This window comes from Dicentrarchus labrax, unplaced genomic scaffold (genome assembly GCF_905237075.1).
Source record: "Dicentrarchus labrax unplaced genomic scaffold, dlabrax2021, whole genome shotgun sequence".
Taxonomy (NCBI): Eukaryota; Metazoa; Chordata; class Actinopteri; family Moronidae; genus Dicentrarchus; species Dicentrarchus labrax.
Window position 1 is genome coordinate 638,363 of NW_026136730.1, and position 17,916 is coordinate 656,278.

Genomic DNA, 17,916 nt, shown 5'->3' on the forward strand with positions numbered 1-17,916 from the left:
TAAAATGTGTAGTGAATAACGATTAATTCAAACAGAACCAAAAAAAAAAAAAAAAAAAAAAAATGTATAGCAAATTACAAAAACTTTTATTTGACTTTTTTATTCAGGTGGCAGAAATAGCAAAGAGTCCAACACTGACCCCACAAGGATTCCCAAAAGTGAGGCCTGTGTGTTCAAGATGTGTCTGCTGTATTTGTGTGCAGCAGTTTTATGTATGTTTTAATGAATATATTTATTAATAATAAAAGCTGATTTACTGACAATGAGACATTCTGAAAAAGCTGGAAGAAGCTTTTGGTGGCAGTCAAAAATGTATTGAAGTTTTAAAGGCAGTGAACAGAAGCAGTGAACTGTCACAATATTGGTGGAAGTGTAGTCATAAGTAAAGACAGTTTTACTAAAGACAGTAATGTCCATTCATTTTCTAGTGACTAGTGTGTTAACTAGCTCTGCTGTTCTTCCTCATTCCTGTGACACAACAGATTATATCTGCTGTTACAGACAAATGAATGTAACCGTTGAGTGTTAATTTGTTTTGAATTTATAGGCAGATAAGATTAATTTTATTAATCTCAAACCAAACCACCATTATTATACATATAAAATCAAGAACAAGTTTAACTGTATGTGTAGCAGAGTTATCTCTATTACATATAAACCTGTCCCTGAAAAACACATCAGTTTCTCTACAGTTGATCTTTAAAATGCTTTTTATTCTGCACCTTAAGAGCCTTTCTCACAATCAACAACATATATCTTCTTTGAAACATGTCTTTACTGATAGATAGGGATACAAAGCTGCTGATTATGGATATTTACTCTCTTCCGAGGATATAATGAAAAAGTTTTTCTTTCACACATTTGCTTTTTTGCCTGTGCAACCCCGATAAAACATAGGAATACTAAACCCCTCTGTCCTTTAGAAGTGTAGTTACAATGTTATTCCACAAGGGAGTGTCATACACTGTTTGCATCAGGATTGGAGCAGAGAGATACATGCAGCTGTCATGTCACAACTCCAGGAGAGCGATTCTTTCACCAGTCTCAACTTTAAATGCAATATACTTTTCATAAAGAAATATCGGGGTTAAGAGGCTGTTGCCTTATTGTTTACTTTGGTGCATATTGTATCACTGTAGTAATGCTCTTAAAAGATTGCTAATTGCTAAGCCAGTTGCTGGCTTTAGTTAGTGGACAGCTCATAGCAGGGTGAGGTATTAAAGGTGCATCGTGCCTATTTTGACCATTCAGCTTTCAAAAGGTTTACATTTTAATGATTTGTAGCCCAACTACATTGTGTTTTAGCTGGTTTTGTTTATTATAATTTGTATGTATAAATTAGTAGTGATAATCCAATTCATGTTTAAAGTTTAACATATTAAAATTATGTATGGAAACTGTTAAAAACAATTTCACAATTTCGCTATTAATGAATTCCTCAGATTTCCCAGTGTCCATTTGTGTGTCTGTCACACTAACTACCCAAGGTTGTCTTACCTTTTTCACAGGTCTCGGACACTGAATCTCTCCCTGGATGGTGTTTCCAACAGCACATTCCAACACAATCACAATTCTCAAATCAGGACCTGCAATGCAAGTCATAACTTGTGTTTAAGCATCTAAAAGAGTATATCATTGATTGATGTACAAGTACTTTAGTGGATATGAGCACATTGTGATTTTAAAGTTAATTAACAAAAACTGTTGTTTTGAGTCTCACCAGCAGGAACTGAAACCATCTTCTCTCAGCACCGTCTCTATAAAGACGACGAAAACATTTGTTGATTCTTTATATGGTTGCTGCTCAGCTGACACACCCACTAATATTTGCATAACAGGATCATATAAAACAGACAGAGAGCAGCTCATTCTGCAGATAACACACAGCTTGTCTGTATTTCACTGCTCTGGATCAGAGGACCATGTCTGACACTAAGTTGTGAAATAATTATTTTCTATCAGGCATGTTTTTAATCCTCTCTTTGCCTTCGTACCAGTAGAACTCCCTTATTAAAGTATAGGGAACCTTTTTCAGATAATCCAGATAAAATGTATTTCTTTAAATTGTATTTATCAGGTAATAATGAAACAAAGATTTCAGTCGTCCTGGGAAATGGAGATTCTTTTGAAGAAATCCTCAATAACCAACATCTTAGGGAAATATTTACCTAAAGTAAACCTTAATGTGCAGCATATAATAAGATATTTATGTATTTTCATATTATGTTTGTTTGAAATTGGAGCATTATTCTGTCCAATAAACCAAACTTACCTCTTTACACGTACCAGACCTCGGTCTTTCTCACTTTGTTCTCCTTTGTAAGCTGTGCCATATAAAAATGACATTTAACAATTATAATCAGCAGTGTCTGGTTATTCCACACAGATCCTGTCAGACTCAGTTATGAACTGGTTTAGGGTTAGGGGTTTGCAGGTTCCCATGGATCGTGGTTGGGCTTGCTGCCGTGGTCTTGATTAATATCATAATTATTACTGCTCTTATTATCCCTGTGATTATTTCATTTCACATCCTGACTCCAAAAAATAGAGAATTCAGGATGTAAACACACGGTGGAAATGAGTCATAGTCAATATAGATAATTTTAACATTTTAAATCTGATTATTTCTGATAATCTGACTTCTTTCTTTGGTTTGTTTCTACTCTGTGGGGCAAAATCTGGAATAATGCTGTTTGAAGTAGTAACATTACAGTAATGATACAGCTGTTCATAAATAAACTGTACGGATGGATCAGACATTTTAGAAAGAATGGAGGATAAACTCAGAGAGCAAAACAATGTCTGCATATGTGCAACGTCTGAAAGGTAACAAAGTGACCTGAGGTCAAAATCAGTCAAACACACAGGAGGATCTGGATTAACCAGAACAACTACATGAGGCCATTATTTAAGATTAAATTACAACAGACTCTCTGCTCTGTTGTTCTTCCTCATTCCAATGAAACAAAAGCTTTTTCACAACAAATCATCTTTTCAGTTTGTCTGAGCAGAGATAAACATTTTGCTTTCAGCTTATGAAGAGATATCTTTGATAAGAAAATTCCTCATCAAATGAAACTTACAGGTCAGAAATGTATTAAAGTTTCACAGATTCAGGAAGTGAACAAACCACACAGAAGCAGTGAACTGTCACAATATTGGTGGAAGTGTAATCATAAATAAAGACAGTTTCACTAAAGATAGTAATGTCCATTCATTTTCCAGTCACTAGTGTGTTAACTAGCTCTGCTGTTCTTCCCCATTCCTGTGACACCATAGCTTTTTCACAACAAATTATATCTGCTGTTTGATAAGAAAAGTTCACTCCTCAAAACGGAAGTGCGCCAGGCCACTAGGGGGACCCGACCTGAGGGATTATAATTATTACAATATTATTATAATAATAATTATAATATTTAATAATATTACAAAGGGGGTGTAATAATAACAGTAATGAATCAACAGTGTCAAATATTAAAAACTCTAGAGGACAAAACAATGTGTGCATATGAACAATGTGTGAAAGCTAACGTGACATAAAGTGACATAAGGTTAAGTTGGGTCAGAAACACAGGTCGATCTGGATTTACCAGATCATTAATTACATGCAGTAGATGTTGGTTAAGATCAAACTGTGACAGTTGTTTTCATGATAATCATTCCAAGAGACTTTCAGCACCTGCTCTGTTGTTCTTCCTCGTTCCAGTGAAACAAAGCTTTATCACAACAAACTATCTTTGCTATTTTTCTCAAGTAGAGATGTTCCAATGAAACTCACAGGTCATGTGTTCTTCCTTCATTATTAACGTTTCTCTTCTATTTGGCCAAAGATACAGGCAGTGAGCCAACCTGACAGAAACAGTAAGCTGTCACATTGTATTGTTTATTGGTGGCAGTTACAGCTGTAGTCATACGTTTTCACTGGTGTGTTTTTTTTATCATTATATTATAATAATTTAATTATTAAAATTTTACTGAATAAAACTAAACATTATCTTTTCAAGAAATACATGAATAAGAGATCATTAAACAGTATACAATTAAGTTCTTACATACCAAACCATTATCATTATACATATTATAAAATCAAGAACAAGTTTATATGTAAAAGAAGAAGAAATAATTAGTAGGACATCACAACCTGCATTATCTTTACACTACACATCTGTTTACACTGTAAGAGTGTGTGTTAAAGCTTTTAATGTATCATATATCTTTTTATTTCATGGGTACAGAAGCTGTCCTGTTGCTACTGACTTTATTTACTCTCTTGAAAGAATCAACATAAATCTTAAGATACGTTGTAACAGTGAATCAGTGAACTTGTATTTGCCTTCAGGTGCCTTTCCCTTTGACACTTCTTTATACATTTCATCTGTGTAGTACGTTCCTCTGTTTCCAGCAACCATGTCATCAATCTTCTTGATCAGCTCCACCACCTGACTTCTGTCTTTACTGGTGTTCTCCAAGACGTGGAACCTGTTTCCACAGCTTTGGATGACTCGTTGAAGCTCTGGCTTGCCCTCACGTACATACTCTTGGATGGTCGTGTCTCCAAGATCACCACCACGGGTAAACAGCACGATCATGTACTGGATAGCTGTTGGACCAAACAGCTCTTGCAGGGCTTCCACTGAGTTCTTCTCTTCCTTGGTGAATCGACCGACTTGGAGGACCAGCAGGAACACATGAGGACCAGGATTGGAAACTTCGACACATCTCACAATTTCTCTTTTGATGAATTCTGGGGATGTCTCAGTGTCCATGATCCCTGGTGTGTCTACCACACAAACTACTCTGTTACCCCACTGTACCACACCTTTTTTACAGGTCTCAGTCACTGACTCTGAACTGGGACGAGATGTGAAACATTTCTCTCCCAGGATGGTGTTTCCAGTAGCACTCTTGCCCACACCAGTTTTTCCAATAATCAGAATTCTCAAATCAGGACCTGCAATACAATTTATAACTTGTGTTTAAGCATCTGAAAGAGTATATCATTGATTGATGTACAAGTACTTTAGTGGATATGAGCACATTGTGATTTTAAAGTAAAGTAAAAAACTGTTGTTTTGAGTCTCACCAGCAGGAACTGAAACCATCTTCTCTCAGCACCGTCTCTATAAAGACGACAAAAACATTTGTTGTTTCTTTATATGGTTGCTGCTCAGCTGACACGCCCACTAATATTTGCATAACAGGACCATATAAAACAGACAGAGAGCAGCTCATTCTGCAGATACCACACAGCTTGTCTGTATTTCACTGCTCTGGATCAGAGGACCATGTCTGACACTAAGTTGTGAAATTATTATTTTCTATCAGGCATGTTTTTAATCCTCTCTTTGCCTTCGTACCAGTAGAACTCCCTTGTTAAAGTATAGGGAACCTTTTTCAGATAATCCAGATAAAATGTATTTCTTTAAATTGTATTCATCAGGTAGTAATGACATTATGTTTTTGTTGTTTTCAAAGAAAACAAGATTTCAGTCGTTGTCCTGGGAAATGGAGATTCTTTGAAGAAATCCTTAATAATCAACATCTTAGGGAAATATTTATTACAACTACCCAACCAAAATGATCTAAAAATGTAATTTAAAATGCTCCACCATGGGGCAGGTCTTCAGTGAACTGAGAAAACTGGTTGAAGAGAGACATCAGACTCCAAAGGAGAAGGCGGGTGAGCAAAAGCCTCTCTCAGCAGCATCTTACTAATTTTATAGACAAATGTGTAGTGTTTAGTGAAGGGTGATTAATTTGAAAAGATCCAAAAGGTTTTATAGTAACTTAGAAAAACTCTTATTTGGCCTCTTTATTCAGGTGGCAGAAATAGCAAAGAGCAGGAATACTGCTGGAAGAGTTTAAAGAGGGAGACCTGTGTTTTCAAGATGTCTGAACTCAGACAGTAAATTATTATTATAATTAGGAATTTTGTTCACTGAACTAAACGTATCTCTTTACATATGCAAGACCTCGGTCTTTCTCCCTTTGTGACCCTTTGTAACCTGTAATAATATAAACATTACATTTCCCAATAAAACCAGCTTTGTTGTAAACCCAGTGTCTCTATGGTTTCTGATTATTCCACCACACAGATCCTGTCAGAGTGATTTAAACCTGCACTGATACAGAGCTTATAAACTGGTTCATGCATTAAAGACATAGAGGACAGGGGGAAATGTTGTCATTAACATTGTGTAATGTGATTTGTTCATTTATCCCCTTATTTCATTTCGGGGCAAACTAACCAGTTTAAAAAGTTTTGAAAATACAGAAAAAGTATTTATTTTTCAGAATGTTTCTGCTGGAATCTGGAAATGAAATCCTAATATCATAGTTCAATATTCAATATTCTTACTGACTCAAAATGGTCAAAACATTAAAATAAAACATTAATTCAAATATAACTAAAAGTATCTGCCTCTCTCTCCCACCATATTTTACCCAGAAGTCTTTGCTGACATGTTCTTCAGTTTTGTGTCAAATTGTCAAGTGTCAAAACCAATCAGTGAACTGTATTATAACTGGTACAATATCTCCATCTACTGGACATTTGATGGATAAGTTCTGCTCACTGATCAAGGAGGAATCCTTATGAAGACATTTTACTTCAGAATCATTTCAATCTATGAAAGGAAGAACTGCAGCTTTCAAATAAATAAAGAGAAATACATCAGTTCAGTTGTATTGTTCTCCTGACCTTTGTAGCACCAACATCTGGTCAAAACTTTAACTTGTCCAATATTTTGGTTTAATCCACTGGTTCTCAAACTATGGTCCGTGTACCACTAGTTGTACGTGAGCTGCCTCTAGTGGTACACAGAGGAATTTGTCATCCAAGATACTAATAACACAATTTCATGATTTTTTTTCCGTATCTTCCAAGATACATTGCCCATTTAGGGTATACATTCAACACGTATATATTGATTGTTTATGAGAGAGAGAGAGACAGAGAGAGAGAGAGAGAGAGAGAACACTGGTGAATTTATCACGAATACACATTTAAGAGTAAAATAAAGAGTAATCAATATTTCACACCTTTATATTATTGATTATCTGTAGTATGGGCTTTAAAACCTGCATATATCTATGTTTGATTATCCCTGTTTTATACCGATGTATCATCCAGTGTACAGACATTTAATGCCTCATTATCAGAGCTGTTCAAATGTAATTCATTATTTTTCAATAAAAACGTATAAAATCATCCTGAAGAAACAAAGTCCACCAAAATATAATAAACCTGAAAAAATAACAACTGTTACCTCGTGGCCAGTGGTTTTGTTCTATGTCTGCCATTTTGGATTTTGACACAGATGATGAGTATATTTTTCAATGTTGCATAAAGTCACATGACCTGACTACTTGACCCTCCCCCTTTATTGTTTTTTACAATGAGAAAGTAGTCAGGATCAGGATCAGGCTTGGTTTCCACAAACTGTGTCCACTTTAACAGAAACAGAACTACAAACATGGCTGCTCTTCTTCTTCACTGTCTATTGGAAGCAGCGCCATCTCCGGTCCGGTCATTACATTTCCCTCCTCTGATACCAACAGTCCAAGAGAAAGGATCAATCAATCCACATGAATTATAGTAGATCAATAATTGTTTTTACTGTCTGAATCTGTGAATATTTCATTAGAATTACAGCTTTTAGTTATGAATGAAAAAATAAATGATATAGTTATTATGTAGTTATCAAAAATGTAAAATATGTGTATTATTGATGTGTTTTCACTCGTCTATGGCACTGATCAGGATATCATCAATAACAGATCGTTGATGTCATGTGGCCTGTTTTAAGGAATTTGCGATGAAAAAATATTTAAAATATGTTTGTAAACTGCTACAGCTTAATGACAATCTTCAGTCCAGAAGATGTTTCATTGACTCTAACAATCCTGTCATGATAAGATAAGTTATTCCTTTATTGATCCCACTTAGGAGAAATTCAAGATTGACCAACAGCATAGGGCAATGTAGTGCAAAAGAGAGTACAGAAAATATCACAAAATAAGATATTACAAAATATAATAGGAAATATAAGACACAAATGAAAGTATATACACTATGCAATATTCAAGTAGGAAAGTAGGCACATATATGAGCAGCTTGACTAAAACTAAACTGTACATGTGGAAATTAAATATAAATAGTGCAAAAAGTTTGTGGATGGCACCTGTGATGGTTCAGGTATCTTGTAAACACAATCAGGGTCATTGTGCTCCCTCTTGTAGGGGGTGACATGGAGACTTTAACAGAAATAGCTGCTGACCTAATAACAATCATATATCAATATTAACCTGTAAGAAACTAACTTAAATTAAGGTATTTGAACTATAAAACATGATATTATTGCTATTAATACATCGTTCCTAATTCTTCTTTCATTAAACTTATCACTTAGCCTAAAATGTGGTCATAACAGATCATTCAGTTGTATGTGTTAACTTCCAGTTTTTAATACATTATATATAAAAATTTATCTAAAGTAATGTGTTATATTTGACAGCATTTGACACTAAACTGGGTGGTCAGGCTTTGTTTTAGAGGTGGCCGCTGTCACCCTCTACATTCACTGCAACTGGAAACAATCCTGGGAAAAGAACTCTTCATGTCAACTACCAGTTAAACTCAGGTCACCACAGAGTGCAAAAAGGCAGAAACTGTGATAGGAGGTACACATCTACCTGTCACTGAGTCCACCAAATTACTGGCAAGTAGCAATGTAGTCATGCATAGTGAAAGTTATTCAGTGGTCGGCTCCCAGAATAAAATTTTAAGGGACAAATCACAAATATAGTCGTTTTCCTAATAAGATAAAATTTATCATAATATAAATAAATGCAACAATACACAGTTTACATTGTCTGAAAGAAAAAAATGCTTTCACAGAGTTCTCCAGCCAATCCCTCCTCTGGAACAAGGCAGCCAGAAAACATCTCTTCTTACCCCCAGACAGGCTCTTAGGGCAGCTGGGGAGACAATCTTCTCCTATATCAGCTGTGGTATAGTCAGTGAATGAAGTGGGAGGGGACTGCCCACTGATGCCCCCCAGTGGAGCCGACTCAGGTCACCAACAGGTTGGTAGTGATGGTTGTTACTGGTGAATGGATTGCTATGAACTTAAGTTGTGACATTCATGGTCCTCAGAGGATGAACTGTATTGATCTCATGGCCTTTCCAGCTCCACCATCTGGTTAAACCTTCAGTTGTCCCATATTTTGGTTTAAGCCACTGGTTTTCAAACAATGTACCACTGGTGGCAGATGAACTGGCACTGGTGTTTTATTAAATACGTTCACTTAAATATGATCAAAATACTACAAAATTTAAAATGGAAATACTTACTGAAGTTCAATCTAAAATAAGTTTTCAGTTTCCTGCAATATGTTTTTTTTCTTTGTTTCCGTATACACAGTTACTGCACATCCATGATTATTTGTCCTGCTACGCTCTGACACACTTAACTTTAAGTAAGTAAGTCATTGCTCTGTTGCTTTAACTATTTGGCTTTATAGGTAGTGACATTAAACGACTGACCTAATGTCACTAGTCAGATTTTTATGTAAATTTGCAAAAAAAAAATTCATCATACTTCTTGTATTACTGTGATTACAGTTGCTCTCATGGCTGCTTGTTAATTTAACTTTTTGGATATGTAATTGTAATGTCAGTCATGGAAAGATTTCATTCCAACAAAACAAATATTTCCAAAAATGACCAGAAGATGTCACTACACTATAACTGTTCTCCGTCTGTAGGTCTGATGGACAGACTGCCTACTGGGGAACCGCCTGGAGCTCCTTAATCAACATTTCAGCTTACACATGAGTGTAAATGTGCTGAAGTTCATTTCATTCATCATTCATCCATATGAAATTTACATACACAAACTAGAAAACTGTATTTTAATAGTATGAACTGGATAATTTCCTTTCCTGTCTGAGTGTGACGACTCACTCTGTGCAGCCCATTCCTAATCAATAAGAAGTGCGGGAATATCTGCCCTGCATCAGGCATTGCAAGAAGCTCTTCAGGTCTTCAAATGTAATTCACAGTTCATGTGTTTCTGTCATATTTAGTCACAGATACAGCCAGTGAGCCAACCTTACAGGAGCTGTGAGGTCTCACTACAGTTGGAACTGTAATGATAAGTAGAGTATGATCATAAGACAGTAATGTGCATTCATTTTCTATAGTGTGTTCATTTGATGAAATACATTTACACATTCAGGGATGTAATTGTCATTTAAGTTTGAGTTTGTGGTAAAATATGAATCAGGTCTAGGCTACACTGTTTTTGCCTGTTTTTCTTCCTTGGCGAATCGACCGGATTAGCAGGAACATATGAGGACCAGGACATGAGAGTTCAACACGTCTCACAATTACTCTTTTGATTAATTCATCAGATTTCTCAATGTCCATGATCCCTGATGAGCCGCTCTGTTACCCCACCATACCACACCTTTTTCACAGGATGCAGTTACGGACTCTGAACTCGGATGGGATATGAAACCTTTCTCTCTGTTGACACGCCCACTAATATTTGCATAACAGGACCATATAAAACAGGCAGAGAGCAGCTCATTCTGCAGATACCACACAGCTTGTCTGTATTTCACTGCTCTGGATCAGAGGACCATGTCTGACAGTAAGTTATGACATAATTGTTTTCTATGAACGAAATGTTTTTTATTTTTTCTTTGCTTTGAGTCAGTAATACTCTCTTGTTGAAGTAAAATGGACCTTTATTGGATAACAGTAGAACAATGTAGAGGATTTTTTTATTGTATGTATCAGGTAAAAATGACAATATGTTCATTGTTTTTACAGAAAGGAAGATTTCAGTTGTTGTCCTGGGAAATGAAGATTCTGCAAAGAAAGCTCTGATAACCAACATCCTGGGGAAAGATTTATCAAAACTACTCAAAACACAAGTTCTGAAAAAAACTGAGATATATGAAAATGATACATATAAAGTCACATATACACCAGACTTGTACACAGAATGTGAGGACATAAGACAACTGTTTGCTATTAATGAACACCCTGACATGTCTCTGTTGGTGGTAGAAGATGGGTTTTCAACAGAAGAGGTGTGGCAGCAGATAGAAAAGCTGCACAGAACAACTGGAAAACCCACAGAAGAGTTCAGAGTTGTGCTGCCCCTCAGCTACAAAGACACAGAATCTTATCCATTCAGATTCTCCACCATAGGGCAGGTCTTCAGTGAGCTCAGTAAACTGGCTGGAGAGAGACATCTGACCAACAAGAGGTAAAGGTGAAAGAGGAGATATGTAGATATACTGGTTCACACATGAATGTCTGCAGGGGTACTGTTGTAATTGTTTGCATACTGTTACCCTATAGATGATCTAAATCTACAAAAGCAAACATGTTGGTAAATGAATATGTCTCTGTCTCTACATTATAGGGATCTGCCTCTACATCCGTCTACGTCAAGATCACACACTCCAGTGTGCAGCTATTCGCCATATACACCAACATCACACACTCTAATGGAGAAGACAGGTGAGCACCCTCTGACTCTTACTCAAATGTTCAATGTTTAGCAAAGGGTGATGAATTCCAAACAAAAAGACTTAAGAGCAATTTAGAAATATATTTAAATTAATTCTAAATGTGTCTTAAGTTCTCTTTGTTCTGTATCAATGTAGGAAAACACTCTGCCACCACAGTGAATCTTGTTTTGCTGGGAATGTCCGGGACTGGAAAGAGTGCAATTGGAAACACAATCCTGGGAAAGAAACAGTTCATCTCAAGAGTCAGTTCAAATCCAATCACCACAGAGTGCCAAGAGGCAGAAACTGTGATAGGAGGTAAACGTGTACGTGTCATTGATACTCCAGACATCTTTGATGATGACATTGAATCATCAGTTAAGAACAAACATGTGAAAGAGTGCAAACAGCTCTGTGAGTCAGGACCTTGTGTGTTCTTACTGGTGATACATGTTAGCAGATTCACTGACGCTGAGAGAGACATTCTGAAAAAGCTGGAAAAAGCTTTTGGTAACAAAATTCTTAAACAAACAATCATCCTGTTTACTCGTGGAGACGACCTGAAGCAAGCAGGAATGAGTTTGGAGGAATTTCTGCGTTCCTGTCAGCCTGATCTTAAGAAGATTATTGAAAAGTGTCACAATAGATGTGTTGTATTTGAGAACAGAGGCTCAGATTCACAGCAAGTACAGAAACTAATGCAGACAGTGAAAGAGGTGTTAAAATAATAGCAGAAATAAATTAAAATATTTAAAATAATGTTGTCATTAACATTGTGTAATGTGTTTTGTTAATTGATCCCCTTATTTCATTTAGGGGCAAACTGACCAGTTCTGAAAATTCAGAAAAACTATTAACCCCAACCCTTTCTGTTGGAAACTGGCAATTAAATACTGATATCAGTTCAATATTCTGCCTCTCTCTCCCATTATATTTTACCCAGAAGTCTTTGCTGACATGCACTTCAGTTTTCTGTCAAGTTGTATATAACTACAATTAAATAACTTAATTTAAGTAAAATCTCTGAAGATTTCAAACAAATAAAGAGAAAGACATCAGAAGGTAGTCTGCTATAATATTTAGTTTATATTGTTTTCATAATTTTAACCTCCTCTGATTTCCTTTGTTAATTCCCCTTTTCTCTCCATTATGTTAGCAAAATACTTCACGCGTCACAATATAATTTACTTCCATTGCTGCAGAACAGCTGTAAGATGTTAATCAATTCATTACTTGTTACTGGAAATTACCTTTTCTATAGCAAGGCTTATAGCAAGGACACCAAATTACTGGCAAGTACGGTCCCAGCAGCAGCAGGATAAAGTGACTGAGTGTTGATGTGTTAGAAGCAAGAAGAAAGTAAAGGTAAAGGCATAGAACAGGGAAAAGTTATTTCTTTTCGAGAAAAAGGTCACAAAGTCAGAACTGTCTCTTTGAGAGCTGGAGTCCCCTTGAATACTCAGAGTCATCTCTGGTGTCAGACTCTGAAGTTGAAGGTTCAAATTTGAACTTTATTGTTTTATATGAGGAACAGTTAAAAAGGATGAAATGCCAGAGTATCTTTGACAATAAAACTATATGACAATATAATAGTTTAACACTCAACATTTATTGATGCAAGTCATCACAATCAGACCATAAAGTAGTACATTTCTATTTAACAATAACAAGATGAAAGTTCAACAACAATCCACATCACTTTCAGAAAGGTGCTGATTTTTATTTTTGTAGTTGCAGTGTTGCTGTACTGTTGATATCAAATCCTTATTTGTGTTAGAATAACATTCATGAGAAAAGTATTCTGCCAATAAAAAGGATAGTAACCTAAACACTAAAAAGGATTATATCAGAGGAATAGAACATTAATGATTAATGATTATATATTAAATAATCCATTTGATGATTGACAGATAGAACCCATCCAGTAAAAACCTGTAGCGGTCACTGTCAACCAACAGTGCTTGGTGCTCATATATCCTCCTGGCAGAAGTTCCAGCCAGCAGAAACACAGTTTGAAGGGAAGCTTGAAGCTTCTGCCTAGTAGAGACTAACTGATCCAAACATAGCCGAAGAGTCCACAAACAATTTCAGTAAACTGTCAAGATCACCTTACTGGAACTCATAACCCATAAATGCCACCTAACAACCCTAAAGGATGCTTAAGCTCTGCCTGCAGCCTCCTCCTGCTCCTTCACAACGTAGATGAGGCATGAGGAAGGCGTCTAAAGCTTGCCCACAATTCTGCAACACAGAACTTTCAGTTTTGTGTCAAATTGTTCAAAATTCTAATTTTTCCGCATTTAACTACAATGAAATAACTTAATTTTAGTAAAATCTCTGAATATTTAAAATAAATAAAGAGAAAGACATCAGAAGGCTATAATATTTATTTTATATTTGTTTTCATAATTTTCCCCCTTTTCTATCCATTATGTTAGCAAAATATTTCCTACATCTAAATATAATTTACTTCCATTGCTGCAGAACAGATGTAAGATGTTAATCCATTCATGACTTATTTCTGGAAAACAACCTTTTTATAGCTCTCAAATGTACCTTATTTTCCAGTTTTTGGTAAATTACTTAAATTTCAGTCAAAACTAGAAAAATGAAGGTTCTTAAACTTTTGACTGACAGTGTATAAGACTCTTATGTCACCTCCAGTTTAAGGAGGATGATCTCTGCCTGAATAGTTTAATAGTTGAACTTTTATCCTCCTGAGGCCTTTGAGCCACGTTAGCGGTCCTTGAATTCTGATCCTTTGACTTTTATTCTGGCGCCATGAGGTTGGTGGTTCAGAGTGAAACATGTGGACAACTATCAGATGATGATGCATCCTAATGACTCTACTGATCCTCTGAGCTTTCCTCTACAGCGCCACCCACAGGTTGGCAGTGATGGTTGTTGCTGAAATATCTCAACAACTTGCTGAGTGGACGTTTGTTCACTGGTTCTCAAACTATAGTATGTGTACCTTTGGTGGTACATGAGCTGCCTCTAGTGGTACATAGAGGAATGTCAGAAATATTTTTATGAAATGACATTTCCTGTAATGTTAATGTTTTTGTGTCAGCCTCTGTGCTGTCACATTGACACACTTAGTAATTAGTTAGGAGTTAAAATGTGAGTAAAATAGTGAGCAGGGGTAAAATGTATGGTTCAAAAACACTGCAATGGTGGATCCAAACTGGAACTAGTGGGAAGACAAGTGTGGACCAGAAGGACCCCTTTTCAACCAGATTGGCTCCAGTTCTTGTCATCCAAGACACTAATAATAATGATTTCTTCTAAAATACCACCTTTATTTTCCAATTTAAAGACTGTATCTCAAAAGACACATTGCCCATTTAGGGTATACATTCAACATTGTTCTTACCTTTAAAAATCAATTTTTCACACCTTTATATTATTGATTATCTGTAGTATGAGCTTTAAAACCTGCATATATCTGTGTTTGATTAACCCTGTTTTATACCGATGTATCATCCAGTATACAGACATTTAATGCCTCATTATCAGAGCTGTTCAAATGTAATTCATTATTTTTCAATAAAAACATATAAAATCATCCTGAAGAAACAAAGTCCACCCAAAATATAATAAACCTGAAAAAATAACAACTGTTACCTCGTGGCCAGTGGTTTTGTTCTATGTCTGCCATTTTGGATTTTGACACAGATGATGAGTATATTTTTCAATGTTGCATAAAGTCACATGACCTGACTACCTGACCCTCCCCCTTTATTGTTTTTCATGAAATAAAATGCACCCACTGTAAAATAACTGCATCCCCCAGGATACAGACACATTTCAGGGTTCAGGGGAAATAGTGGGATAACATAATGAAAATAAAGTCTTGTTGGAATTCAACCTCTTAAACTTTGTTGCTACCGACGAACGTCGTGCTCCGGGATGTGCTGCGCACCAGGAAGAAATTATTTGGAGAGGAGAGCCTCATACAGACATCCCCCCCACTGTAAACTCCACCCAAAGCAGGAATACAAACTGTCCACTTGTCCTGAAGATGACTCAGTTCTAGTTCAACCAACAGAAGCAGAATTTGACTGTGATAACTATGACAACTACTTCCCATCATTCCAGGTGACTTTAGAAAAAATCATGAAACATATTAAACTGTTTTTGAGAGAAACCAAAAGCTCCCACAGTGTCTGGGAAAGACGAGTCTGTCTTTCACCCAGTGCAGTAAAAAGGTGTGTGCAGGGCAGTTCAGATGAGAGGCTGTTGGACATTCGGAGCAGCTTCATCGATGGGATATCAGGACCTGTTCTCAAAAGTCTGCTGGACAAACTGTTTGAGAAAACGGTGCTGACTGATTCTGAGAGGGAGTCAGCGGACGAGATCCAAAACAAAAGTGACAAAGCTCGTTTTGTTATCGACACAGTGAGGAAGAAAGGTGAAGCTGCTGGTTCAGAGATGATTGACTTTCTCTGTGAGGTCGACCCCTTCCTCTCTGAACACCTCGGGTTGATCTGAAGCTGAATGAACAGGTGATACATGCAGAACATGTTGACCTGGAGGTTAGAAACTGATCATTCTGTAACTCCCATAAAAGACTTTTCCCTGCATCAGTCAAGGTTCTTGATCTAGTCCATTTTTCCCATTCAAATCAATCAACTGTAGATATGGATGTTTGTCACCTGATTTTTACCAATCACTGATGCTTTCTGTTTGATGTTTGTACACCTTTGATGGTTTATTTCACTTATGTTTTATGGTGTCAGGTACGTTTTATTGCTTTCTGTCAGGTTCAAGAACCAGGTGTCAGTTAAGGTGCTAATGTGGATCCAAATGAGATGACAATAAAAACTCAAATCTAATTATATATTTTTTACATTGTGCAAATGGAAATATAACAATGCAAGAGAAAGCCTATGGCTGTTTTTGTCTATATACTATTTTTGACTGTGACTACTGGGTCTGTTTGATACCTAATTGTAGCTTTTAGCTTATCACAGATTTTGGTATCAGCACATATGTTGTTGTAATGTTGTTGTTGTTGATGTTGTTGTTGTGATAGGGCATTAATATATTTTGGTATATTGATATTGATTAACTCTTAGCTACTGAATGGTTTTTGTACTACTATTTGTTGTCACTGTTTACGAAGGATTTACATTCATGATTTCTATTTATAAAACATCTTTAGCAACTAGATTTGAATGGTATCTAACCTAAAGGGGGATTTGTTATGGATGTATTAAAGGTCAGTTGTGTAACATTGAGGAGGCTCTATCAGCAGAAATGGAATATAATAATCATAGGTGTGTAATCACCTGAATATAGGAATTTTGTGTTTTTGTGACCTTAGAAAGAACTGTTTTATGTCCAGACGCTGCCGGGAACCTTCGATGGAGTCTAGTCCTTTAAGAGAGTTATAGTTGTGCATTATACTGTGGCAATGACAGCATCATTTTGCATCTGTACATTTCACCAGATTCTAACACACACCCATCCCTACTGTCAAGTTTAACCAGTTTCCCAGCAGCTGGTTTTGTCTTAATAAGCGTTTTTGTGATCTCACAGATGTCGCTTGTCTGCCTGAAACGGACAAACGTTTAAATGTTGGTTTAGCCCTGTGTAGCGCTCCCCTCAATAGTCCTATGGATAAGGGCAGGGCTTTTGGGTTCTTTAAAGATATCTATCCAATAGTTTTAACCCTGATTAACTCAGTTAAAATATTATCTTGGATTTCTACACGTGTAGAAATGTTTTTTAACCTACTTAAGAACTCCCCTTTAAGTTATATTTTTAACCCTATGCGTCTATATGTCTCTCTCAGAATGAAATGATAACCTCTTTCCAGGTAAGTAAGAAAATGACACAACCCAAGGTTTTAGAAAAATATGTCTCAATTATTTACTTAATAAAGAAATGATTGTTTGAAATGGAATAAGAAACATATATATAAATGTATATAAACATATGAATGTTCTTTTTTAAACCTTCAAAATAAAAGGTCCCTCTTCATCAGGAAAATACTTCACATGAATGGTCCCTCTTTTTTAAAGAGAAACACTATAAATGAAATACCCCCTTTTTCGGGAAAACACTGTAAATACTGTACCTTATATACAGATCAATATAACCACTTTAACCCTTAAATGGATTAATTCAGAAAACCTCAAGTTATCAACTTTAAAGTCACTTAAACACAATTTGTGGGCCCACACACCTTAATGCAATCTAAAGCCGGCAAATAGATTTATTTTAACTAAAATGTACCGTTGAGTGAGTTAGTTAGTAGGTTTCATTAATTATGTCTTTCTGTTGTTTTACTAGATAAACATAGGATTGATGGTGCCACATGGAACTGATTTTAAACCTTTAAGAGGGAAAACACTCCTGTTATTTACAGACCTGGAGGTA

The 17,916-nt window shown here is 36.1% G+C and overlaps 2 protein-coding genes and 1 long non-coding RNA gene across 12 annotated transcripts in view; 2 read left to right on the forward strand and 1 right to left on the reverse strand.

Moving 5' to 3' along the window:
• LOC127359522 (GTPase IMAP family member 7-like) overlaps positions 1-17,916 on the reverse strand; it is a 245,257-nt gene that overhangs the window by 1,961 nt on the left and 225,380 nt on the right. The window contains exons 1-2 of one of the 10 annotated variants that reach the window (XM_051393440.1): positions 5,084-5,124; positions 1,498-1,586 (exon numbers count right to left, since the gene is read on the reverse strand). The exons of 2 other annotated variants lie outside the window; for them this stretch is intronic. Coding sequence is in view for 5 of the 8 variants with exons in the window: in XM_051393449.1 (XP_051249409.1) it covers positions 4,440-4,951; positions 5,084-5,102 (531 nt within the window). In the remaining 3 variants the exon portion in view is untranslated. Of the gene's footprint in view, positions 1-1,497; positions 1,587-1,720; positions 1,762-4,439; positions 4,952-5,083; positions 5,125-17,916 lie in introns of those variants that run through there. 7 more of the 10 variants (XM_051393443.1, XM_051393448.1, XM_051393449.1 and 4 more) reach the window with 7 other exon arrangements.
• LOC127359546 (uncharacterized) lies at positions 1,858-6,056 on the forward strand. Its single transcript, XR_007882654.1, has 2 exons — positions 1,858-2,077; positions 5,441-6,056. It is a non-coding gene; the product is annotated as an uncharacterized LOC127359546 (long non-coding RNA).
• Positions 10,489-12,300, forward strand: LOC127359519 (GTPase IMAP family member 8-like). The gene is made up of 4 exons (XM_051393434.1): positions 10,489-10,658; positions 10,841-11,282; positions 11,442-11,539; positions 11,686-12,300. Exons 1-4 carry the CDS (start codon positions 10,649-10,651, stop codon positions 12,255-12,257), a joined length of 1,122 nt encoding a protein of 373 aa, XP_051249394.1. The 5' UTR covers positions 10,489-10,648; the 3' UTR covers positions 12,258-12,300.